The 26311-nt window shown below is 37.3% G+C and overlaps 1 protein-coding gene across 1 annotated transcript; it reads left to right on the top strand.

Moving 5' to 3' along the window:
* Positions 1 to 1078: 1078 nt before the first annotated feature.
* On the top strand, positions 1079 to 20402 carry RSPH4A (radial spoke head component 4A). The gene is made up of 6 exons (XM_072643126.1): positions 1079 to 1938; positions 3009 to 3240; positions 14962 to 15684; positions 17423 to 17582; positions 18987 to 19104; positions 20050 to 20402. Exons 1-6 carry the CDS (start codon positions 1226 to 1228, stop codon positions 20282 to 20284), a joined length of 2181 nt encoding a protein of 726 aa, XP_072499227.1. The 5' UTR covers positions 1079 to 1225; the 3' UTR covers positions 20285 to 20402.
* Positions 20403 to 26311: the final 5909 nt, after the last annotated feature.

Here is a 26311-nt window from a genome sequence, read left to right on the forward strand (position 1 = left end):
TCAATAAGAATGAAGACTAAGGAAAAAGCAATTCGATTTGGCAAATTGATCATTGGCAACTTTGGAGAAAATAGTTTCAGATGAATGATGAGGTTCAAAGCCAGGGTGCTGAGAATTAAGAAGAGAGTGAGAGGAAAGGAAACAGAGGCATTCGATTTAAATGAGCTTCTCAAGGAGTTGTGAGAGTTCTCTCATAGAAGGGAGGAAGTATATAGGATGATAGCTAGTGTGGCTGGATGGATCAAGTGAGGAGTTTTTGAGAAAGGGATTGTTATGATTATGTTTGTAGGCAGTAAGTAAGCAGTCACTAGAAAGTAAGAAAATGAAGATTACTGGGAGACTGGAAATGATAGAGGAGGAAATCTGCTGGAGATGAACTGGAATGGGGTCACTTGTTTCATCTTCCTCTCTCCCCTCTCCCCTTTGCCGGAACACAATGCTTTCTGCACATAATAGTTAATAGGTGAGTGTTAAATGAATGAGGAATGACAAAGCAAGAAATACCTTATGGAAGTTTCAATTGTCAAACTAGGAAACCGTCCCCTAACCCCACCCAGAAACCAGGGACTTTGAGAGTTAATCTCTGAGGAGACTGGGATGTAATTAAGTAGCCATAATTTATTTAACCTGTTGTTAACTTTTCTACATCCTCTTTCCCATCTTCCATCTTACAACCAAGCCGCTGTACAGTCAATAATTGGAAGTCAATAATTTTGGGATCTGCTCATAGCTCAGCCTAAATAGGGTGGCGATATCATAGTTGAAACTAGTCACCTCCTCTCTACGTTCAAGCCTTCTTTACAAGTGTAAGTAAGTCCTCCACCAGCTTACATCCATCTCCCCAACACGGTCTATATGGATACACCAGTAATGTTCCCCAAAGGATAGAATTCAGTCATCTTTCTTCTGGGCGGGGCTATCCATTACTTAAGGTACACAGTTGGTTGATTTGGTGGGAAGGGCAGGATCATGATCAAATCACTTCTCAGTTCCCCAGGTCCCACCCCACTCCCCCACCCCTTTACCAGTCTAAGCAAAGTTGCGCTGTGTTTACCTTAGAGACGCTCCGCCCCTCCTTCTAGGCGGTTGCTATGGAAACGGGTCCCCAAGCCACCCGAGTCCCAGGAGCAGATCCGCCGGCGCCCCTAGTCCTCGCGCCCCACGGGCACCCCTTCATCGAAAGCTAGTGCCCACAAGTCCACATCTATCGTCTCTTGCAAAAGCCATGGAAGTCTCTGCCTCCTCCAAGCCCGAGGAACCTCATAAGGAAGATAAGCAGGAAAAACCAGAGGAGGGAGCCAGGGAAGGCGGGCTGCCTGGGGAAGTTGCTCTGCCTTCTCCGTCCCGGGACTCTGAACCCGAGGTAGCTGACCCCCTAAAAGAGGAAAAGAAGCCGGCACCTGAGCCCCAGTCCAAGGATGGTACCCTGCCTCAGAGCCCTGGATCTGGGGGGAGAGCCTCTGGAGTTCCCTCAGCAGAACCAGACCCTGCAGTTAGCCCTGTCCCTTCAGAACCAGGTTCAGAAGGTCCTTCTCAGCTGAGGCCAGATCCACAGGGCCTTGCTCCACCTACCACGCCTGAACAGGATATTCATGAAGTTTCTGGGTCTGGGGAGCCTCATCCTAGCCATTCAGAACAAGTTCCTCATGAAAGGGAATCAACTCCTCACTTAGCTGGATCAGAGGAATCCTCCTCTTACTTCTCCCAACAACCCTGGCATCTTCCCCAGGACCTGAACATCAGTCCATCACAAGAACCATCACATTTGGACATTTTGTATCATCATGAATCCATCAGTAACTCTGGTCACAATCAACCAGAACCTGGGCTGAATCAAAAGCGTGCACCTGAACCTGCACCACCTAGTAAGCTAGAGATTGCTGCCCAGAATGCTAAGGCATATCTGCTGAGGAAAAGCACGAAATCGGGCCTAAATCTGTGAGTCTTGGATAAATGGAAACTGAGGAAAGAGGAATATAAGGAACTAAGTGGATGTGTATGTATAGCTGTCTGTCTCCAGAAGAGTCACTTTAGTAAAGAAAGTGATAAAAGACTGTGAAATGGTGATCTCGCTAGCCACTTAACATTTCTTTCCATAAATTAATGGTTCTCAATTATCCTTATTAATCAACAAACATTTTGCTGAATGCCTGGTTGGTTTTTATGTGTAGTGAGTTGAATCTGTCTACTTAAATATCAAAGACAGTGGTAGTAAAATAGCTCATTTTGTATAATATAATAATGTAAAGAATATTCTATATTTTCACAAAAGCAAAAATAGGGTAAAATAGTTAAAATATTGCTTCTATTTGATTATTTAAAGCTAGAATTATTGTTATTATTCTTAGTAATTATCAATAGTTTTCATTTTCCATAGATTTTGATAAATTCAAGAGATGTTGCAAAGGTGAAATCAATAGACCTTGACCACAGATTGGATATGTGAGGGTGAAGAGTCAAAGATGACTCCTAAGTTATGAGTCTGAAGCACTGGAAGGATGGTGTTACCCTCTACAGTAATAGGAAAGTAGGAGGAGTGGGGAGGATTTAAGGGGAAGAAGAATTCAGTTTTCAACATGTTGAGTTTAAGATGTCTGGCTGGACATCCAGCTGCAAAGGAATGGTGATAGGGGTTTGGAAGTCAGCAGAGAGATTAAGGCATAATATATATATATATATATAAAATAAGTAGATTTGAGAATCATCAGTATAAAGATGGAAATTAAATCCATGGGAGCTGATGAAAAACCCAAATGAAATGGTATAGAAATGAAGAGAGCCCAGGACAGAACCCTGTGTCACCTATGTTAAGGTGCCTTCTCCCTCTGAAAGTGCTAGAGACTTCCTGAGGAGACAGAAGGTATCTCCAGTGTGTTATCAATTAATGTCTCAGTAAGTCTGCAAGTTTTCGAGCTCCTTGAGTGCCTGAGTCTTTGCACTTTCATCAGTTTTATTTGCTACACTTAGAAAGTCTAATGAACTTTTCTGGAATTTCTCTCTTTGGGTAGATATGATCATCTTTCTAAGACACTGACTAGAATCTTAGATCAACGTCCTGAAAATGTTGTTGACATCTTTGAAAATATCAGTCAAGATGTGAAGAAGACTCATTTTAATAAGAAATTGGACACACTCCAAGATGAACATGAAGTACCTTTGGCATATGAACTAGCAGAGAAGCAAAAAGTACTTTTTCTCCAAGGGAATTTAGAAGGTGATCAAGAACAGGAAGATGAAATTGTAAGTCACTATGACCTTTTTTTTAATTTAAAATTCATACCTTCTTATTTCATAGTCCTCTCTATTTTTACCTTTGTCTTTGTTAAATTTTCTTCAAGTAGCATTTTGCAGTTTACCTTACCTACACTAATCATTCTTTTGCTTTGGATTTCCCATCAAATTTGTAAAGTTGTACTTCAGCATTTAAATATTTCTAGAGTCTCCTTATATTCTTGTCTTATCTACTTAAATCTATTTTTAAAGTTTTTTGTGGCAGAGGAGAGAAATAGTAAGGTATCTTAAATAAAGAGGTGGCCTTGAAGCCGTGAAACCCACTAACTGTGATTCTGGGCAAATAATTTAACCTTTCAGTGCTCTGTAAACTCTGTAAGACTGTTAAGTTGGAAAGGAGGTACCAAACTATTGGTAAAGAGAGAGAGATTTCTTATCTGGGAGGTCCTTATAACAATGAAATCAGAAGTCTAGTTACTTTCCCTGTGGCAGGGACAATATTTTTGTCATTTTATTTTTTTAAATTTTAAATATTTTTTATTAATTTTTAGTTTTCAACATTCATTTCCACAAAATTTTGAGTTCCAAATTTTCTCCCCATCTCTCCCCTCCCTCACCCCATAACAACTTGCATTCTGATTACCCCTTTTCCTCCATATGCCCTCCCTTCTATCACACCCCTCCCTTCCCTTATCCCCATCTTCTCTCTTTTCTTGTAGGGCAAGATAGATTTCTATACCCCATTACCTGTACTTCTTATTTCCCAGTTGTATGCAAAAACATTTCTCAACATTCGTTACTAATACTTTGAACTCCAACTTCTCTCCCTTCCTCCGTCCCCACCCATCCCCACTGAGAAGGCAAGCAATTCCACATAGGCTATATACGTGTAGTTTTGCAAAAGACTTTCATAATAGTCATGTTGTGTAAGACTAACTATATTTCCCTCCATCCTATCCTGGCCCCCATTTATTCTATTCTGTCTTTTGACCTTGTCTTTCCCCATAAGTGTTTACTTCTAATTACTCCCTTCTCTCATTTGCCCTCCCTTCTATCATCTCCCTGACCCCACTAGTCCTCTTCTTTCTTACTTTCCTGTAGCATAATATAGATTTTCATACCAAATTTAGTGAGCATGTTATTCCCTCCTTAAGCCAAATGTTAAAAGAGTAAGCTTCACTATTTCCCTCTCACCTCTCCCCTTTTCTCCTCCATTGAATAAGCTTATTCTTGCCTTTTTTGTGAGAGATAATTTGCCCCATTCCATTTCTCCCTTTCTCCTCCCAATATATTCCCCTCTCACCCCTTAATTTTTATTTAGTTTTTAGATATCATCCCTTCTTAATCATCTCACCCTCTGCTCTCTGTCTATCTGTCTGTCTCTCTCCATATATGTGTGTGTGTGTGTGTGTGTGTGTGTGTGTATACAATCCCTCCAAATACTGAGAAGAGTCTCAAGTGTTACAAATATTGTCTTTCCATGTAGGAATGTAAACAGTTTAACTTTAGAAAGTCCTTTATGATTTTTCTTTCCTGTTTACGTTTTCATGCTTCTCTTAATTCTTGTGTTTGAAAGCCAAATTTTCTTTTCAGTTCTGATCTTTTCATCAAAAAATGCTTGAAAATCCTCTATATCATTGAATGACCATTTTTCCCCCTGAAATATTATACTCAGTTTTGCTGAGTAAGTGATTCTTGGTTTTCAATCCTTGTTCCTTTGACTTCTGAAATATCCTACTCCAAGCCCTTTGATCCCTTAATGTAGAAGCTGCTAGATCCTGTGTTATCCTGATTGTATTTCCACAGTACTCAAATTGTTTCTTTCTAGCTGCTTGCAATATTTTCTTCATGATCTGGGAACTCTGAAATTTGGCTACAATATTCCTAGGAGTTACTGTTTTTGGATCTCTTTCAGGAGGTGATAGGTAGATTCTTTCTATATTTGTTTTATCCTCTGGTTCTAGAACATCAGGGCAGTTTTTCTTGATAATTTCATGAAAGATGATGTCTAGGTGCTGTTTTTGATCATGGCTTTCAGGTAGTCCCATAATTTTTAAATTATCTCTCCTGGATCTATTTTCCAGGTTGGTTTTTCCAATGAGATAGTTCACATTATCTTCTATTTTTTCATTCTTTTGGTTTTGTTTTGTAATTTCTTGGTTTCTCATAAAGTCATTAGCTTCCATCTGCTCCATTCTAATTTTTAAAGAACTGTTTTCTTCAGTGAGCTTTTGAACTTCCTTTTCCATTTGGCTAATTCTTCTCTTTAAAGCATTCTTCTCCTCATTGGCTCTTTGGGCATCTTTTGCCATTTGAGTTAGTCTATTTTTTAAGGTGTTAATTTCTTCAGCATTTTTGGGGTCTCCTTTAGCAAGCTGTTGACTTGCTTTTCATGGTTTTCTTGCATCACTCTCATTTCTCTTCCCAATTTTTCCTCCACCTCTCTTACTTGATTTTCAAAATCCTTTTTGAGCTCTTCCATGGCCTGAGACCATTGCATGTTTATTTTGGAGGTTTTGCATGCAGAAACCTTGACTTTTAGGTCTTCCTCTGAAGACCTAAATTGTTTCTTCTCATCTGAAAGGATGGAAGGAAATACCTGCTCACCAAGAAAGTAGCCTTCTATTGTCTTATTCTTTTTCTTTTTTGGGGGCACTTTCCCAGCCAGTTACTTGACTTTTGAGTTCTTTGTAAGGGCCAAGCTCAGGGCTGAGATTCAGATCAGCTGCTCAATTCCCTAGGGTCTTTAGGTGGAGGTCTCCCAGGGTTGCCACTCCAGACCTCGCTCCTCTCTCCCAGGTGAAGGAGCCCTCCCACTGACTTTTGAAGCTGTTTGTGGGTTGAGCAGTCTGGGAACTGGTGCTGCCAGGGGCTCCCTGAAGTCTGTTCAGGATTCTGTTCCTGCCACATTGGGCTGTGCTCCAAGCTTCCTGGGCTATGCTGCATGAGCTCTGCACTTCCTGAGTTGTGCTGACCCTATTTTGGCCATTTTATGTAAAAATACATCAAAAATATTACTAAAGAGAGATTGTTGTTTTTCAGCCACTTCAGTTTTGTCCAACTCTTCATGACCCCATTTAGGGTTTTCTTAGTGAAGATACCAGAGTGGTTTGCCATTTCCTTCTCTAGCTCATTTTACAGATGAGGAAACTGATGTAAATGGTGTTAAATGATTTTCCCAAGTGTCTGAGACTGGATCTGAACTCAGGTCTTTTTGACTGCAGGCCCAGTGACACTAACTGCCCTCCACAGAGAGGTAGAATAATATAACAGAAGAAACCCAAATGTGATGGATTTGAGCCTAGGTTCTACCATTTGCCAACTGTATACTCTTGTACAAGTCAGTCACTTAGTCTCTAAATATTTATTAAACTCTTACTATGGTGCTAGGCACTGTGCTAAACTCTTGGGATACAAAAAAATAGGCAATGGACCTTGGTTTCTTTATTTGGAAAATAGACATAATACTTATGCTACCTACCTACAGGGTTATTGAAAAGATCAAATAATGAAAGTACTTCATAAACTCTAAAAGTGTTGTATAGTTAATGCTTAATAAATGTTTATTGTATGAACAAAGGTAGAACAATTGAATGTCTGTCATTTATTTGGGGTTCCCTTTGAATCCTTACCCAGACTGGCCTTCTTATAGTACTCTTATCTTTTTTTTACACAAGATGTTAAGAGATGAGAATGTGAGATGATTCAGGAAGGGCTGACAAGACAGTGGAAAAATGAGATCATTCTTGCACATGCTATGAGAATTTGTGAATGATTTTCCCCATCAGAGTAAGCAAGTAGCAGAGATAAGGACAGTATTTAATACATGCTTCAGTAACTCAGAGATTTCCGATGCGCACTTTTCCAAATAGAAAATATAATTCTGTTTCCTAATTGCCTGTATAGCATGAACTTATTATTGTTTCCCAGATGCTTCCACAGTAAGCTTCAATGACACTATTTTTAGATGCCATCTTGAGTCTATCTCTTTGTTTATAAATTTGCTAGTTTAAGCAAGTGCTATCCTAGGAGAACAAAAATGTCATTTATATTCCTGTCCCTGTGGCTAACTTGAATCTTGATTTAGATTAGGGATTTTTAAGTAGGGGGGTTGGTTGGTTGGTTTTTGTCCTTTGTTCTCAAAGAGGACCAAAATGATATCACTCTGATAAAGTGAAATTTCAGTATGTTCAACTGTGGCTGATCAGACAAATACAAGCTCAAAATGCTCTACCACAGGTTGGGCACAGATAAACCATGTGAGTATTTGGGGTGGATACTCCAAATTTGCACATCTAATATTTACTTTGTGCTGTCTCAATTCTGCTTTGCTCATAAAGCACAGTGCCCTTTCTGATGTGGGCAAACCATGTTGAGCAGTCCTGTGCCAGTATCTCCCATGTTGAGTGGTCCTGTGCCAGTATCTCCCATGTTGCACAGTCAAATCCAAAGTCCTTGAGAGGGTCCTTGTATTGCTTCTTCTGACCAGCATGTGATTGACTGCCCCATGTGGGTTCTCCATAAAATAAGTTTTTTGGCAAGCATACTTTTCCCATTCAAACAACAGCAGCCCATTGGACTTGCACTTTCTGAAGCCTAGTTTGAATACTTGGCAGTTCAGCTTGAGCAAGGGCTTCAGGGTCTGATACCTTATTCTGCCAGGTGATCCTCAGAATCTTCCTAAGACAGTTCAAATGGAAGCAATTCAGTTTCCTAGCAGTAGACTGTCCATGTTTCACAGGCATACAACAAGGTCAGCACAATGACTCTGTAGACCTTCAGTTTAGTAGTCAGTCTGATACCTCTTCTCTCCCAAACTTTTCTTCGGAAGCTTTCAAACACTGAGCTAGCTCTGGCAATGCATGCATCAACCTCATTGTCACTCACTGAGTGTCACTCACTGTACTCACTGAGTAGTCGTGATGCACCATAGGTTTTTGGTCCATAAATAGCTTTTAGGGAATCATAAAAGTGCTTTGGATTGTTACTATCAGCATAAAACTGAATTTCATCTGCCTTCTTACTGAACCAGGAATCCTACATCTCTCTAAGCTTTGCTTGTACTTTGCTTTTGATGGAATTAAATGCTGCCTTCTTAGAGGTGGATGAACTATCCTGCTGGTAAATCCTGTGGAGTTCTCATTTTTCATTTCACAGCTTCTGCATTTCCCCATCATTTTCATCAAACCAGTCTTGGTGTTTGCGAGTGTTCTGACCCAAATGAGCAGATGAGCAAATTTCTAAAAGCTGCCCACTCCTTTTCTGCTCCACTGTTGCCAACTATGTGTTGGCTCAACTTTCCCTCCAAGTTAGTAAGAAGCTGTTCATGCTCAAAGAGTAGCTCTAATTTGTTGACATTAATTCTTCTGGTAGTCATTTTACCTTAGGGGCGGCGCTTTTGATGAATTTGAATATTTAGCTTGGAAGGGATAAGTCTATGATCAGTCCAGCACTCTGCACCACACAGTGCCTTTGTCACTCTCACATCTTATCTGTCTCTTCTCCTTAACAATCACATAATCTATTAGATGCCAGTATTTGCTGCGAGGGTGCATCCATGAAGTTTTATTGCATTTAGGTAAACAGAAAACAGTGTTGGTGATGAGAAGGTCATGCAGTGCACAAGTCTTCAGCAGCAAATGATCATTGCTGTTGCTGTTTCCAGCTGCCAAGTCTGGTAGTCTAAGCCTACTCTAGCATTAAAGTCACCCAGAATTATAAGCTTGTTCTATTTTGGCACATTGATGATAAAGGTCTCTAGGTCTTCATATTATTTTCTTTGACCTCATCAGGGTTTGTCATGATGGGAGCATAGACACTGATGATGGTGGCATGACGTTTTCCTGTGAGTGGCAATCGCATTGTCAATGTACAAAATGTATGAAAACATCTGCAAAGATGATTCTATTCACCATAGGCACAAGGAACCTGCCTACCTTAATTGACAACACAAAATCCAATAGACCTGAAAGACAAACTGCTCTTGTTGTAAGAACTCAACAGGTATAGCATCTAAATAACTGCCCTGAGTGAAACAAGGTTGGCAAATAAAAGCCATCTTACTTAAGTTGGAACTGGATACACATTTTTCTGGAGTGGGCACAGTGAAGGGGAGTGTCATGACGCTGGCATGGGTTTTGCAATCAAAACTAATCTAGTTAGCAAGCTGGTATGCCTGCCAAAAGGAGTGAATGACAACCAGGGGAGTAAGAGGTCAACAGAAAGCAAGGTGCCTATGGATAGATTTCAAGGGGTACACAAATTTGAATGGGAAAGAAATATACATTTATTTTCTCTAATTTCTCATAAAAATTTAGAATTTCCTTCAGTTATTTAAAAATACGAATCTAAGAGGAGGTTGATTCAAAGACTTCACCAGACTGACAAAGGAGTCCATGACACAAAAAAGGTTAAAAACTCCTGAATCAGAAAATTCATAATTATTCATACCCTTTTTTAATAACAATCCATCATAGGCTTAATTGATTTCTGATTAAACACTTAAATATTTTCATATGAAATGAACACTCAGATTTTGTTTTGAAGAACCACATTTAAGTATCCATAATTCTCTTTAGTTCTACTGTAAATTATTTTGAAGGATCAATGCCAAAGACTTATTTTATAAGTGAGACAGCATATATTAGAATGTTCTTTTGGAGGGTTATTAAATAAACATCCTTGGAGGATTCAGGATGAACTAATCTTAAATATATATAATTCTCAGTAGTGAAGTTCCAGTTGGCATATTTTCATATAATGTATATTTTGGTAATAGAAAAGATGGATTTGTGATTCCATCAGTACTAGGAACCCCTGTTTGACTCCTCTGTAGCTTCTCTGTGATTTGTAGTTCAAAAAAATTGGATGAGATACTGAGAAGTTGAGCAATTTGCTCAGGGTCCTATAGGTAATATTTATCACAGAGAGGACTTGAATCCAGATCCTCCTGACTCCAAGACTGGTCTTCTATCTATTATGCTATGTTGCCTCTCATATAACAGTAATACTTTGTGTTTATGTTACATTAGAAATTAAAAAGCATTTTCACATGTATCTTATGTAATTTTCATTATAATTCATTGCAATAGGTAGGCAATATTATTATCCTCATTATACAGGTGAAGAAATTGAGATAAAGGTTGTTACTGGGTTAAGTTCATATGAATAGTGTATGGCACACTAGAAATTCATTCAGTCCATTACTAAATCTTTGAAGAAGATTCTAAAGCTTGAGCCTCCAATGTTCCTTCCATTAAACCATGCTATTGCGATGTTTTTTATAGGCAATCTACACATTTAAATACTACTATTATTTCCTTTGTCTCTTCTCTATAACTGCTTGATACAATTGCTTCAAGCTTTAGCCCAGAAATCATTCAACAACATGTAATTGATCAACGAACATTTATCCACAACTTACTATGGGCCAGACACAGTGCTAAGCCCTGACCACCTGCTTCATGCCAGGTGTAAATAAAGACTGATAGGGAATGTTAAGGAGCACCAAAAGTCTTTATTAAATCTCAGGCCACATTGGACAACAGCAAACTAAACCAGACTGTTTGGTTCACTGTTAGGTAAATGTTATTGGAGGAAAAAAAATTGGTTTATTATTAGGTAAATATTAAGTGGTTATTATGTACTGAACTCTCAGCTGTGTGCTTTGGAGAGTACAAAATAAATATAAGACAGGGTCTTGGTGACAAGTAGTTTACAATATAATTACGTTGAGATTAGGACATACATATAAAATAATGAGAGAAAAATAAAGTATTACATTTCTAAACTATAGAATACATAATTTAGCAGAAGATAATGGCACAATGATTAATTGTAAGGTACATAGTATATGCCGAAAAAGTTAGAAGAGATAAGTATGGACTGGAATCATTAGACTTCATGAAGAAGAAAGCTCATCAATATCACCTTGATCATAAAAGAGGAGAATAAAGGTTATAAATAAGGAAAAGCAGAATACGTTCCAGGTTGGAGGAAAAGCATGAGCAAGACACAGGAGCAAAAATAAAAAGCGTGTGTGTGTGTGTGTGTGTGTGTGTGTGTGTGTGTGTGTGTGTGTGTGTGCATGTGTATGGGGGACACAAGGATTGGAGGAGCAAGAGAGAGTTTAAAGAAACAAGTTTAGAATAGAAAGAGTACAAAGCCTGATTAGGTAAAGTGGTTTCCAATATTGGAGGACCTTGGATGCTAGACTTGATCTGATGATGATTTTCATTCCCTTATTCAATAATGACTTATGTAATGCCTTCTAGTACTTTGAAGGATACAAAAACAGAATAACCATTAGTGTGAAGTTGTAGATTTGGTAGGAGTTGAATGACTGAACCCAAAGAGTAGTCATAGAATCAGACTCTTGGAGGCCTACTCTGACTAACACTTTAATGGGAATTATTACTACAACGGTTCCCAAAAGTGACAGTTTCTCCTTGAAGACTCCAGTGAGGAGGAACCCACTGCCTCCCAAGCAGCCCATTCCTACTATTAGATAACTATCTTTTCAAAACACCAAGCCTAAGTCTGCCCCTCCTCAGCTTCCACAGATAGCAACCAGTTGTGCTCTCTAAAGCCATATCTCTTCCATATGACAGCCCCTACAGTGTGCCTGACCTGTGATAGGCAGAGCCTTCTGAGCTCATCTTGGTCTGATCAGCCACAGTTGGACACACTGTAAGTTAATTCTAACATGGTGATGTCATTTTGGTTGTCTTTAAGAACTGAGGACAACAATTAATCAATCACTCTACTTAGAAGCCAAAGTAGGCTACTTTTCTGTAAATGCCCCATTTAGTCCTCATCCCTGTTCCTTTTCACTAACTGTTTCAAGTGCCTGGAATGCACTCCCTCTTCTCCTCTCTTCCTTAAGATCCCCAGATTTGTCAAAGACTCAGAACAAGTGCCACCTGCTACATGAAATGTGAAAAATTATAACTTTATGAAGTATAAAAAATCATGCCTATAGGAGTACTTTCCTGACCTGGCCAGTTGTTAGAGCTCTTGACCCCCTCCCCACATATACTCTACATGCACTTTCATTCACTTCGTATATATTTTATATTACTAGTTTGTGTACATGCTGCCTCCCTCTTCTCCTCCCTCTGCCCAAGTAGAAAGTAAACTCCTTGTGGCTAAGAATTGGTTTTCTTTTTGTCTTTGTATTCCCAGTGAATGACACATAATAGACACTTAATTTATTGTTGTTAGTTGTATGTAACTCTTCATGACTCCATTCAGATTTTCTTGGCAGAGATTTTGGAGAGATTTGCCCTTTCCTTCTCCAGTTCATTTTACAGATGAGGAAACTGAAGCCAACAGGGATAAGTGATTTGCCCAGAGTCACACAGCTAGAAAGTGTCTGAGGCCAGATTTGAACTCTGGAAGATGAGTCTTCCTGACTCTGGCTTAACACTCTATCCACTGTGCCACCTAGCTGCCTCTAAACACTTAATAAATGCTTCTTATATGAACTATGGTATTGTCTCTGGCCTCATCATCCTGGTTACCTTCCTCTAGATGTATATCAGCTTACCAGTAGGGAACCTAGGACTTAGTTCAATATTCTAGATGTAATCAGATGAAGATAGAGTACAGTGGAAACATCACAGCCCTCATTCTGAACCTTAGGAATCTCTTACCATAACCTAGGATCATGTTAGCTTTTTTGGCCACCATATTGAACTACTGTCATTTTGAAAGCTGGTACATTTTGAGCTTGCAGCCCGTGAACAAAAACTTAGGCTTTTTTCACACGAACTGTTGTGTCCCACATAACTCACTCGCTGCACTAGTACATATTTTATGGACCCATATGTAGGACATTATACCTTATTAAATTCATTTTCTTAGATTCATCCCATGATTCTACCTCAGGGGCCACACTTGAGGACCTAGAGGGCTACATGTGACCTCATGACCGCAGGTTCCCCACCCCTGGACTAGTTGATTGAGATCTTTTTGCCTCCTGATTTTCATCCACCATTTTGGGTATTCATCTCAGCTACATGTAGCCTAAAAATCTGATGCCATTGCCCAAGGCTATGATAAAAATAAGAACAGCAAAGGGCCAAGGATAGATTCCTTGGACATTCTACAAGTGATCTCCCTCTAAGCTATCATCAAGCCTTTAATGACTACTCTGCATGAATCCAGCCCTTCAACTAGTTCTGCTTTCATAATTAATTGTATACTAGCTATGTGAGAGACTTTCTTTTCTCTTTTTTGTTTCTTTATTTTATTCCTTCTCTTTCTTCCTTCTTTCTCCTCTTTCTTTCTTTTTTATTTTTCTCCCTTCCTTCCTCCCTCTCTCTCTTTCTTTTTTTTTTTTTAACTATATCCGTTTCACCTAGGCTAGAAATGCAAGAGCCATAATTGGGGACCTGATCCAAATGCTGGTTGGTATGAAGGCTTTGACTTGTCTCACTTTTCCAAACTGAGCCAGTTTGCCCCATCTAAATAGCCTGGTGGCCTGACATTCCCAGGTATTCGCTGTGTTAGTGTCAGACTTACTGCAGACAACTGATTAGCTTTAGCCCTACTGCAGCACAGAACTCTCCTGGAAGTAAGCAGAAGGATATGGCACCATGACCAGCCATGAGAGACTTTTTCAAATACTTTCTTGAAATTTAGATGTGCTGTTTCTATGATACTCTTTTGAGTCTTGTCAATGAAGGAAATGAAATCAGTCTGGTATGATTTATCTATTAATGGGTCAATAAGTATAAAACATTTGCTGATGGAAGAAGTTCCTTACCAGGACTTCTCAATAGCCATGAAATCACAGGTTCAATCCAAATAAAATGTAAGATGATAAATCTGGGTCTGTCATCTGAGGACCAATCTATAAGTATAAAAAGGCTTATCAACTTGCTTACAAGTTGATGAATTTTTCTGCCCCAGCCACTCATAGAAAGGTTGTGATCTGTGTCCCTGCAAGGGAATACCTACAAGAAAGAAATCAGAGATCCTTGAAATAATAAAGTAAGTTAAGATGATAGGATAAAAGCCTCTTATATAAATAATAAAAGAGGGTATAAAATAGGAAAGTAATAAGGGTGTTAAAAAGATGGACTCATCCCTACAAGATGATATTGAGCTGGGTCTTAAAAGAATTGAGATGAACTGTCTGAAAGGTTGGGGGAACAGCATTGTGGGTGTGAGCAATAAGATGAACCAAGGTATTGTGACTGGAATTATAAAGCTTTTCAAGGGAATGCAGGTGAAGAAAGGAAGACAAATAGATTCTCTTGTGTGCAGGAGTCAGTTCTATTATTGGCTTGTGAAAGATGATAAATTTTCAGTGTGAGTTTATTACCTTAGAAATTGACAGTTGCCATAAATCAGGGCTTGATTTATAGTTTTGTTGATTGTCTAGACTTAAGAAAATGTTGATAATACAGATTAAGTTGAAAAGTGCTCATGCATATGTTTTCCCCTACAGAGAGCCTGGTAGTTAAACATTTGTCAGCATACTCTTCTGTTGCTCTATAAGCATTGCTTGGGTTCATCAGAAATGCAGTAAAAGGCTCAAGGAATGAAATTATTACCTGTTAGGTAAATAATAATGATTATAATTAATAGTAATAGTAATAGTAATAAGTGGCATTCACATAACACTTTAAGGTTTGCAAAATGCTTTATATCCATTATCCCATTTAAGTCTTGCAACACCCCTGCCTGTATCTGACATTCTAACTAATGTGTCTCTCTCTTAAGGCAGAATCCCCTCTTCCAAATATAATGGAATCAGCTTTCTATTTTGAACAAGCCGGAGTTGGTTTGAGTACAGATGAAACCTACCGCATTTTTCTTGCCCTCAAACAGCTCACTGACACACAACCAATACAGACATGCCGCTTCTGGGGGAAAATCTTGGGTCTGGAGATGAATTACATTGTGGCTGAAGTGGAATTCCGTGAAGGGGAAGATGAAGAAGAGATAGAAGAGGAAGATATCATTGAAGGAAGTGAGATCGATGAAGATGAGGAAGATGGATTACCTAAGTCCTCTTATAAGGGCCCACAAGTGATACCAAAAGAAGAAAGCAGAACAGGGACCAACAAATATACCTACTTTGTGTGTAATGAGCCAGGAAGGCCTTGGGTAAGGTTACCATCAGTGACACCAGCACAAATTGTTATTGCAAGGAAAATCAAGAAATTTTTCACTGGACGATTAGATGCTCCTATCATGAGTTATCCTCCCTTTCCAGGAAATGAGAGTAATTACTTGCGGGCACAGATTGCTCGAATTTCAGCAGGAACTCATATTAGTCCTCTAGGTTTCTATCATTTTGGAGAAGAAGGTGAAGAGGAGGAAGAGGCAGAAGGCGGACGGGATAATTTTGAGAAGAATCCCGATTTTGAAGGCATCCAAGTCACTGAACTAGTAGAATCCCTGTCCAACTGGGTTCATCACGTGCAACATATTCTACCTCAGGTATGCTCCCTGCAGTTCTCAATCTATCAATCAGTCATTATCTATTTAATTTCTACTGGGTGGGAGACAAGTGTAAGACAATAGTTTCCTCAAGGAATTTATAGTTTAGCAAAAGAGACAAAAACATCAACTAAAAATACAAGTCAGAATGCCAAACATGTTATTGATTAGAGACTTTCAAATTGGGTAGGAAGGAGGGAAATAAGCATCTATTAATGACTACTATGTTCTAGGCACTATGTTAAGTGCTTTATAAATATTATCTCATTTGATTTTTCCCTCCTTGAGAGAGATACTGTTATCATCCTCATTTTACAGTTGAGGAAACTAAGGCAGACAGAAATTATTTGCCTAGGATCACACAGCTAACAGGTCTGAGACCAGATATGAATTGAGTTCTTCTTGACCCGAAGGATAGGATAGGAACCCATTGTGCTGCCCTAAGTGTACCACTTGCTAGTAGTGTTCTTTGAACTACTTCAGATAAAGTAGGATTTAGATGAATTTGTGAAATTACCTATTTTTTCATATTTTAAGTTTATGTAAGCATATCATTTTTAAGATCTTGTTCCTTTTCTTTAAATTACACTCCTATTTCACCATAGTAGTATGCTTATTAGCAAGAGTATTCAAAAACTATGTCAGAGAACATGTAATTATTGCCACTTGTATGTTGAAATATACTACAATTATTTTAGCATAACCCACACAAGGAAAAACATAAAAAAGATAATGAACTACAGAAAATAAAAGTGAAAAACCACAGCCTTCACTATAACTATACCCATCTCATTTCATCTCATCTCATCTCTTCTCATCTATTTGGTTATCTTTCTTTCCTCCTTTCCTTTCTTTTTTTCTCTCCCCCACCTCATTTCCCTTTCTCTCCCCTCTTTTCCATTGTGTCATGCTAGGGAATTCTACATGGAGAAATGACATCTAATAAAGATTGATAACTGTTCTGCAACACATTTTTTGGGAGAGTTCACTGGGGTGCTAAGATTGTAAGTAACTTACCTAGAATCATATGGCTAGGAGCTACCAAAGGCAGAATGGACCTTTGACACATTACAAATATTCTTGCCCTAATATCTACTCCTTTATTCTTCTTATATTATTTCTAATGACCTCTTCAAATGGATCATTGATGATATAATGGTTAAAAATAGACTCAAAAGTGCCGTATATGAAAATATGTAGTATGTGTGTACATATACACAGATAGAGCATTAATTATTTAAAACTGCACTGAGGTTTTGGGGATAACGAAGCACACATATATGTTCCCTGACTTCAGGAGGTTTGAAAATCACTGTAGAACTATAATAGAAATGGTAGATATAATCTACTTTTGTTTTGAGTTATCTGTATATTTGAATGAAATTCCTCTTCAAAGTATGATTTTTGCCAGAATTATCATAATTTAGTGTATTTTAACATAAGCTAGTTTGTGGTGCCATAGAAATAACATTAGGCTTTCCATTTCCATTGAAGAACCTGACGATGAGCTCTAGCTTCAGCTCTTACTAGTTATGTGATGACCAGCAAGTCACAGCTCTTTGAGTCTCCGGTTCCTTATTTGAAAAATGGGAATAATGATTCTTGCCCTGTTTGGATTACAGAGTTGTTAGATTAGGAAATTACTTTATAAACCATAAAATTTGTCATCATAGTTGTGAGTTATTATTATCACAGAGCTGCCCCGATTCTTATTAGCCTTCTAATTTTTGTTCCTGAGGGCCGATGTAACTGGTTTAACCCGATACCCAAAAATGAAGGAGGGGAAGAAGAAGAGGAAGAGGTTGAAGATGAAGAATTAGAAGAAAAAAGAGAGGAACCAGATAACACTGAACAAGAAGTGGGGCCACCTCTTTTGACTGCAATCTCTGAAGATTTAGGTATTTTTATATACACATGGGTTCATAATTACAAAAAAAAATACTATAAGATATCTAGAATGCACATATATGGTATGTACAGGGGGCAGCTAGATGGTGCAGTGGATAGAGCACCAGTGCAGGAGTCAGGAGGACCTGAGTTCAAATCTCACTTCAGACACTTGACACTCACTAGCTGTGTGACCTTGGGCAAGTCACTTAACCCCAACTGCCTCATCCTGGGTCATCTCCAGTCATCCTGATGAATATCTGGTCACTGGATTCAGATGGCTCTGGAGAAGAAGTGAGGCTGGTGACCTGCACAGCCCTCCCTCACTCAAAACAAAGTCGAGTGCAAGTCATGTCATTACTTTTCTGATGGCATGGTCTTCTTCGGCAACAAAGGACTAACACAAGGCTGTTATATGCTACTCCTTTTTACATTTGCCATGGTCCAGCCAAACTGGCCTTTTTGTTATTCCATATACACATTATCTCATTTCCCCTCTCCATGCCTTTAAGTCATTCATGCCTGTAATGGCACTCCTTCACCTTTTCCTTTACAATTCAAACTTTTCTTCAAATGTCAGTTCAAATGACACCTCCTACATGAAGCCTTTCCTAACTCCTCCTTGGCTGTTAGTGCTCCCTACCCCCACCCCACCCTAAAATCTTATGTACATATACACACACACACACATATATGTGTGTGTATTTATATATGTATACATACATACACACATATAGATATGTTATCTCCCCTGATAGAAGCTAAGTACAGGAACTGTTTAATTGTCTTTACATCCTCAGCATTAGTACAATACCAGGCACATAGTAGGCATTTAATAAATATTTGTCAACTGAGTCATAATACTGGCTTTTAGATTTCTAGCATCTTTCTCATCATTTTTATATTTATTCTTCCTTTGTTTTTGTTTCCTTACTTAATGTAGATTTGGAGTCAGTAGCCGATGCTTTCTTTTATAGGACTTGACCTTTTATTTGATAGCTTCTGATCTTATGTATTAAGCAACTGCTCTCCTGCTTCTGTTTCATCTTCTTGTCTCGTGTATTTTAGCAGATTTATAGAAAATGAGATATTATATCTATCCATAATACATATCCTACATGTACCTAACAGTTAAAAACATTATTGGGAGAGGGCTAGGAATATGATTTCTTAGAAATAGAGAATTAATTATATGGAAATTCCCTCCAACAATGGCATTAGCAAATTGTCTGTAACTTATGGGTACCTGTAGAACCAAAAGCATAAGTAATTTGACTATAATTCATATAGCTAATATGTGTCAGAGATAGAACTTTAGCACAAGATTTCCCGACTCTAAGGTCTGATCTTCTTCTCCTCCACTACCCAGTTTTGGCTCTCAAGAATTATTTGTCTTATCTGTCTTTGGTTTCTAGAAATTCAGAACACCCCTCCTTGGACAGCCCAGTTATCTTCAAATTTGATTCCTCAATACGCTATTGCATTCCTTCGATCTAACCTTTGGCTTGGAGCCTATGTCTTTTCTGATGGCAAGTAAGTACTGACAACTATACAGTTATTATAGGATATCCCTTAATAATTTATAGAGATCTCACACAATAATTGGACCCATAAGGAAAACAAAGCAGATGCTTTAGGAAATTATCAGAATAATTCAATTCAATCATCTTTCTCTGTCACCGTCATCATTTGAATGTATTGAGACCAAAGAGTCTCTACCTTGTTAATTTCTCTTGTTAATTGCTTCTGTTATTCATTTTATTATTTTTTTAGTGAAGGAAAATCTAAACAGACAAATCAATTTGCATCCAGGAATATTTGCTTTTTTCATGAGAGATCTATAATGGTAAGGGAAGGCTCTGCCAATTTATTTAAATTGCAGTCAAAATACAAATGAAGGGAATTATGATCCAAAGGAGAGTAAATGTCCTTTTTGCCACTTAGAACAAATATATCCTTACTTCTCTTTCCTAATGACTTTACCAACACACAACTAAGACTTTGAGAAGACTAATGTAAACTTTCAGTTCAGCTAAGAGGATATTTAGATAACTGAACCATTTAAACAACATTTAAAAGGCACAAAAATGTAAATGACGAGGTATTTTGTAAACCAAGGAATTCCCAGGAAAACTGGACTAGATGTTAAAGATGTTAAGATGTTAAGTTTGTTATTGAAACAAATCTTTAATATCTAGTCTTAATTTTCCTGAGATTTCTTTGGTACACCAAATGCTCTCTGTTCATGCTCCAGAGATAATATTAATAATATTGATAGCCATCAGATTTAGTACTTAGGGTGAGGAATTTTTTTCTGATAAGATAGATCCTGAAGGATGTTTCACCTCTACTACTTCTAACGGAAGTTTTGTTTAGGTCTAGAGAAATGTAAACCTCTTCAATGTTTATTCTTTGTTATAATCCATTCAAGTTTTACCTTTCTAAAAACTTATATTGTAATCATCCTTTTACTTACAGGAAATTTGAGAATCTTTACATAGGTTGGGGTCATAAATACAATCCAGACAATTATACACCTCCATTTCCACCACTTGTTCAACCAGAGTACCCCAGGGGGACAGAAATCATGGAGACAGATGACCCCACTGTGGATGAGGAGCAGGCTTTCCAGGTTGCCCAAGAGAAAGCTTTATCTGAATCAGAAAAAATTGAAGAGACTGAAGAAGATGATGAGGAAGATGGAGATGACTAATAATAAGAATGGAAAAAACAAACTCAGTACCTCATAAGTAGGTGCTTTGGGGTTATATCTGTGAGTGATGATAGCAACTACTTAATGTTCAGGAATGTGATTCCTTGAAGATATGAAATCTGAGGTTTCATCTATGAAACTGTTATATGGTTATAGACAGGGATTTAAATGGGAGAATTCAAGTAGAGACACTGACACTTCATATCACTATGAAACATGATGACAAATTAGTAAGGGCAGTATGGAATAGAAAATTAGGAAAACTTACTTGACCACTAACTGATTGTGTGACCTTGGGCAAGTTGCTTAGCTTCTCTGTGCTTCCTTCACTCCCCAATCCCTGCTGTCACTAATTCTAAACTTTTTCTAAAAAAAATTTCTTCTAAAATTTTATCTAAGTTTAATTATGCTTGAGCAAATGGTCAATTTAGGGGTGTTGGCTTGTTTTGTTTTGAGAAAATGATTTTAAAATCCTAAGTTTTTATATTTTTCTCAAGATATACATAATACTGTTATTAACTCTGTGAAAGACACATGGGCCTCAACATTCCTTTACTATGTGAGAAAGAGAATGAAAGAATATATATGGAAAACTTTTTAAATTCTTCAGGGGAAAAGCGTTATATAGATCACAAGTTCCTATCCTGAAGTCCACAGATTATAGACTTCAGGATCCTTAATACTTGGATAAGGGAAAAATAATGTCATCATTATTTTTATTAACTTTTAACTAAAATGTAGTATTTCCTTCAATTATTTAAAACCATTATTCTGAGAAGGGGTCCCTAGACACCAGACTGCCAAAAGGGTCTATGATACAAGAACTTATTAAGTTCTGATGTAGATCCAGAGTACAAATACTATTGCTATGCAATTAAGAATCAAAACAGAATCCCCATTCCATAAAAAGGCAGAATAAACCTGGAAGAGCCAGGTTCAAGTTCTGCTGAAGACACATATTGGTTATGTGACCTCTGGGCAAGTCACCTAAAATCTCAGCACTCTAGACAACTCTTAAGGTTGTAAGTTGTACAGGTGTTGACCTGCATTAGGAGAGGGGGTTCCTTCATCCAAAATTCCTTATTCCAATGTAACCACAGTTTTAGTCTTTTATCTATAACCTTGTTGAACCTCATTACCTTCACAATCATCATCAACTTGAAAGTGGGAGATAAATTTCTCGGGGAGCATATTCCATGCCTTGATCTCCTAGTATTAGTGGATATGATCTATCTGCCTTCTACCCTGCTAGTCTAATAATAACATTTATGTCTCTTAGTAAAGTGTTGTTGTTGTTGTTGAGTTGTATCCAATGCTTCGTGACCCCATTTGGGGTTTTCTTGGCTGAAATACTGGAGTGGTTTGCCATTTCTTCCAGCTTAGTAAAGTAGTTGCACCTATATGACTATTGACAATCGTACAGGTGTACTAATCCATTTTACAAACTCTGGAAGAGATTCCAAACATCTGAAGACGAACATACTAACAGATTACCACCAAAAAAGACTATGATTTAGAGAACTGTTATGACAAGTTCTTCTTGGGACAACTGCTATGACAAGCAACTAATTTGGCCTCGACTGTTATGGCATGTTTCAGTTGTATCTATTAGAACAGCATATGACTGTTCTGATCAAATTAAGTTTAAAAAGACTCAATTATGGTCTTCTCAACTTTTTGAAAGTATTAACCTTTTACTGGTCAATGGTTTTACTGTTCAATAAACAATTTTTCCATCAGTTAGCATTAATTAAGCACTTAGAATGTGCCAGGTGCCAGACTAAATGAGGAGACACAAAGAAGGGCAAAAACAGTTCCTACTTTCAAAAGAGTTTACGTGGGAGAGTTAATGGGGGAAACATGTTAATAAATGGGTACATAGAGTGCAGATGGAAAACATTTAAAAAGGACAATAATTAACATACATTTTTACAAATTTACCTGCGCTGAGAAAAAGCCTTTCATTTATATAGTGCCTTATAGTAAACAAAACATTTCTACAAACATTATTAAATTGCATTCTCATAGCAAGGAAAAACAGATATTATCCCCTTTTTACACATGAGAAAATACACGTGGAGAAATTAAGTGACTTGCCCTACATTCTGTATCTTGAGTAAATGGTATGATATAGGAAGGAAATGGTGGAAGTGGGACTCAAACCAAGGTCTTGATTCCAAGTCCACTGTTCTTTCTCTACTTTGAGTTTTGGCTTTTTTTTCTTTAATCTACTGTAAATGTTTCAGCAAACATTAAAACTCTGTTACCTTTTAACTGTTTTGATTATAAAATATGTTCAGGTAAAGTGGAAACACAACCATAACTATCAGCCCCAGATAAGGTGTTCTGATGCTACCATGGTTAAAATAGTCAGTTTTGTATAAACTTTTGCAACTGTAAAAACAAGAACCAAGACAATTTAATGAGTCAAAAACTAAATCCAATTTTTAAAAACTGAACTAAATTTTGTTTTGAAAAATGCCTGAATGAAGCAGCTACAATGGAAACTAAACCTCAATTTTTTAAATTCTCAATTTTTAAAATAGGATATCAAAATGTTGTTTAAATTATGTACATATTTTATTCTGCTAAAATTGCTGGTATGAAAACTAGTATATGTCAATCTTCCAATTATTCCTCATCCCTAAAAATTAATTTAATAAAATATAATAAAATACCAAAGCAACACATTGAATTAGTATGAAAAACCAAGAAAAATATTTTCATAAGCTTTTATTGTTGATGTTAAAAGAAAATGCAAATCATACTAATCAGCAGTACTGTTCTTCAGTATATAAATTATCAGTGATGGCAATTTACATCTTAACTCAAAATAAAATTATTCTATATTCTCTAAGCACTTCTGTAACCATTTCCATTTTGTATGAGTCATTTGCATTTCAGATATATTCCTTGTGTTTAATTATTTCTTGAGCATGTTTTTGATGTTCCCAATGAGACTACAAGTTATTTAAAGGGAGAAACCTAGTAAGTTTTCATATCTTTTGTGTATCTCCCCTGTCACCTACTATAATGTTCTAAATTAGGTATCTCAAATCTTTCCACCAATTACTTGATCTCTTTACAATTAACTACCTGATTTTTGATATGTAGTTAGTCACAGCTCTTTACTCAGTGATAGTGAGTCACAAGATTTTGCCACTAATCTGTTATTATTACTGGTTATCACTATTTTACAATTAAAAAAAAAACATTCTGGAGTTAATAGAGCAACTGTTTTTCTAGGAGAAACTCCAAGAACTGTCTACTTTTAAAAAAAATTATAATTTGTGATAGGTAATATTGCTAGAAATAAGCAATCCTCTTAGTCTGATTGTTGGGATATAGAAAGCAGAGTTTTAGAGGCAGAAGGAACGTGGAAGATCAACAATTACACAATTAATTATTTTGCTCAGAAAGGCAAGGCCACATTCAAAGAGATTATGTAGGAATCCAACTCTCAGGGTCTAGATCAGGGCCCTTTCCACCACACTACATCTCCAAATCTATGTATCAATATGTTAAAGCTATTAAGTTTTAATAGCTTAAAACTGTACTAAGGCTTTTGGGACACTGGGGAAATGGATGGGTTTTAGATTACTTTAATTATCTCATTATGTTATTATGGAATGAAATCTTTCATATTTCTAAAGCTGATTTGAAGTTTGTTTCACATTTCAATTAAATGGACCAGCTATATGACTTACTTGAAGAAAGTTTTTTGTTGGATGGGCAGAAGAAAAGATAAATTCAGTATATATTCTGAGAAAGAGTATTTTTATTGCAAATAAAATTTTTATCACCAGACATACTGGATAGAATGGGCAGAGTTCATATGTTTAAAAAATTTGTTACACTTTATAATAGAATACCATATCACACATAATAGAATACCATACCACATCACCATTCCAGAACATCTGGAAATGTATTTTTTAGAGAAGCTTGCCTTAAGATGGTAGTGATAAAAATGCAAATCTGTACCTGAGGATGAACCATATGGCAGAAGTTAATAAAATCTAAAAATTTTAAACCATTTCCTTGTTCTTTCTCAAAGAACTCTTAAAAGTCTTTATTTCTGCAGAAAGAAAACACAGTCTTGAGTTGGAGGGTAGGGTGGTGGTAAGGAATAAATCAGCTAGATTTTGACTGTTGGCTAAGATATAATTTAAAGGTAACGAAAGATTTTTATTTGTATAACTGTCTTCCTGAGGCTAAATTTAAGTAAGTGCTTTCTACCTCTTAAAATATTAGATTTTTATTGATTTTCTTTTTATGTTGCCTAGATTTCCTTCTGTATCTCTCCACCTTTCTTTTCCAAAAAGTCATCCCTTATAACAATTTTTTTTAAAGAGAGGAAAAAAATTCAGCAAATCGATCACATCAAAAAATGATATTACAAGCTACATAATTCCACACTGATGTACCATGACCTCTTCAGGGTCCAATTTTGCTTTTTCTAACTTTGTAAGAGTTGGTTTTGATTATTTTAACAAACTGAGACCTGGGAAAGACCTTAGCTTGGCCTTTGCCAAGGTTGCCCACTACATCCAGGGCCATTTCCAGATCATTATGTTTTATGTCTTGACACTGAACACAGAGGGCTCTGAAGGAGTGAATGTATCAAAGGATATGCACAGGCAGTTTTCAGAGGAAGAAATTAAAGCTATCTATGGTCATATGAAAAAATGATCTAAATTACTATTGATTAGAGAGGCAAATTAAAACAACTCTGAGGTACCACATTACATCTATCATATTGGGTAACATGACAAAATAGGAAGATAATAAATGTTGGAGAAGATGTGGTAAAGTTGGCACATTAATTCATTGTTGGTGGAGCTGTGAGCTGATTCAACCATTCTGGAGAGCAATTTGGAACTATGCCCAAAGGGCTACAAAAATGTGCATACCCTTTGAACCAGCAATATTGCTTCTAGAACTGTATCCCAGAGATCATAAAAATGGGAAAGGGTGCCACATGCACAAAAATATTTATAGCAGCTCTCTGTGATGGCTGAGAACTGGAAATCAAGGGGATGCCCATAAATTGAGGAATGGCTGAACAAGTTGTGGTACATGAATGTAGTGGAATACAATTGTGCTATAAGAAATGATGAACAGGAAGACTTCAGAGAGGCCTAGAAGGACTTATATGAACTGATGCTGAGCGAAAGGAACAGAACCAGAAGAACTTTGTACATAGTAACAACCACAGTGTGTGGGAATTTTACTGGTAGACTTAGCCCTTCATAGCAATGCAAGGACCTAAAAATTTCCAATGGACTCTCGAGGCAAAATGCCATCCACATCCAGAGAAAGAACTATGGAATTGGATTGCAGAATGAAGCAGACTATTTTGTGTTTTGTTTTTTTCTCATGGTTCCTCCCATTCATTTTAATTCTTCCATGCAACATGACTAAGGTGAAAATGTATTTAGTAAGAAATGTATGTGTAGAACCATAAAAAATTGCATGCTATCTCGTGGAGGAAGGGTGGAAGGAAGGGGGAGAGACGGGGAGAAAATCTAAGATTTATGGAAGTGATTTGTAGAAAACTGAAAACAAATAAATAAAAATAATTTTTTTTTTTGAGAAAAGGAGAGATTGTGGCTGGGTGACTTTGCAAAGCCCTACCTCACTTAAATCTAATTCATCTGTAAGTCAAGACATCACCTTCCTGACATAATTGGTCTTCTTCAAGAAGGAAGACCATCACCACCACTATTAGGTGTGTATCCCAAAAAGATGAAAAAAAGAAAAAGAACCTATTTGTACAAAAATATTTATAGCACCTCTTTTTGAGGTGGCAAAGAATTGGAAATCAAGGGGATGCCCATCAAGTGGGGAATGGCTAAACAAGTTGTGGTATATGACAGAACTGGAATACTACTACCATTTCTGCAAGAAATGATAAGCAGGCTAATTTCAGAAAAACCTGGAAAGGCGTTCACAATCTGATGAAAATGAAGCGAGAAGAACCAAGAGAACATTGTACACAGTAACAGTAATACTGGGAATGACCCA

This window comes from Notamacropus eugenii, chromosome 2, assembly GCF_028372415.1.
Source record: "Notamacropus eugenii isolate mMacEug1 chromosome 2, mMacEug1.pri_v2, whole genome shotgun sequence".
Taxonomy (NCBI): Eukaryota; Metazoa; Chordata; class Mammalia; order Diprotodontia; family Macropodidae; genus Notamacropus; species Notamacropus eugenii.

Excerpts from the sequence above, each read along its gene's own strand:
- RSPH4A (XM_072643126.1), top strand. The coding sequence starts at position 1,226 with ATGGAAGTCTCTGCCTCCTCCAAGCCCGAGGAACCTCATAAGGAAGAT. Across the intron at positions 1,939-3,008 it reads ACGAAATCGGGCCTAAATCT|ATATGATCATCTTTCTAAGA; the intron begins GTGAGTCTTGGA and ends CTCTTTGGGTAG. Across the intron at positions 19,105-20,049 it reads TATGTCTTTTCTGATGGCAA|GAAATTTGAGAATCTTTACA; the intron begins GTAAGTACTGAC and ends TTTTACTTACAG.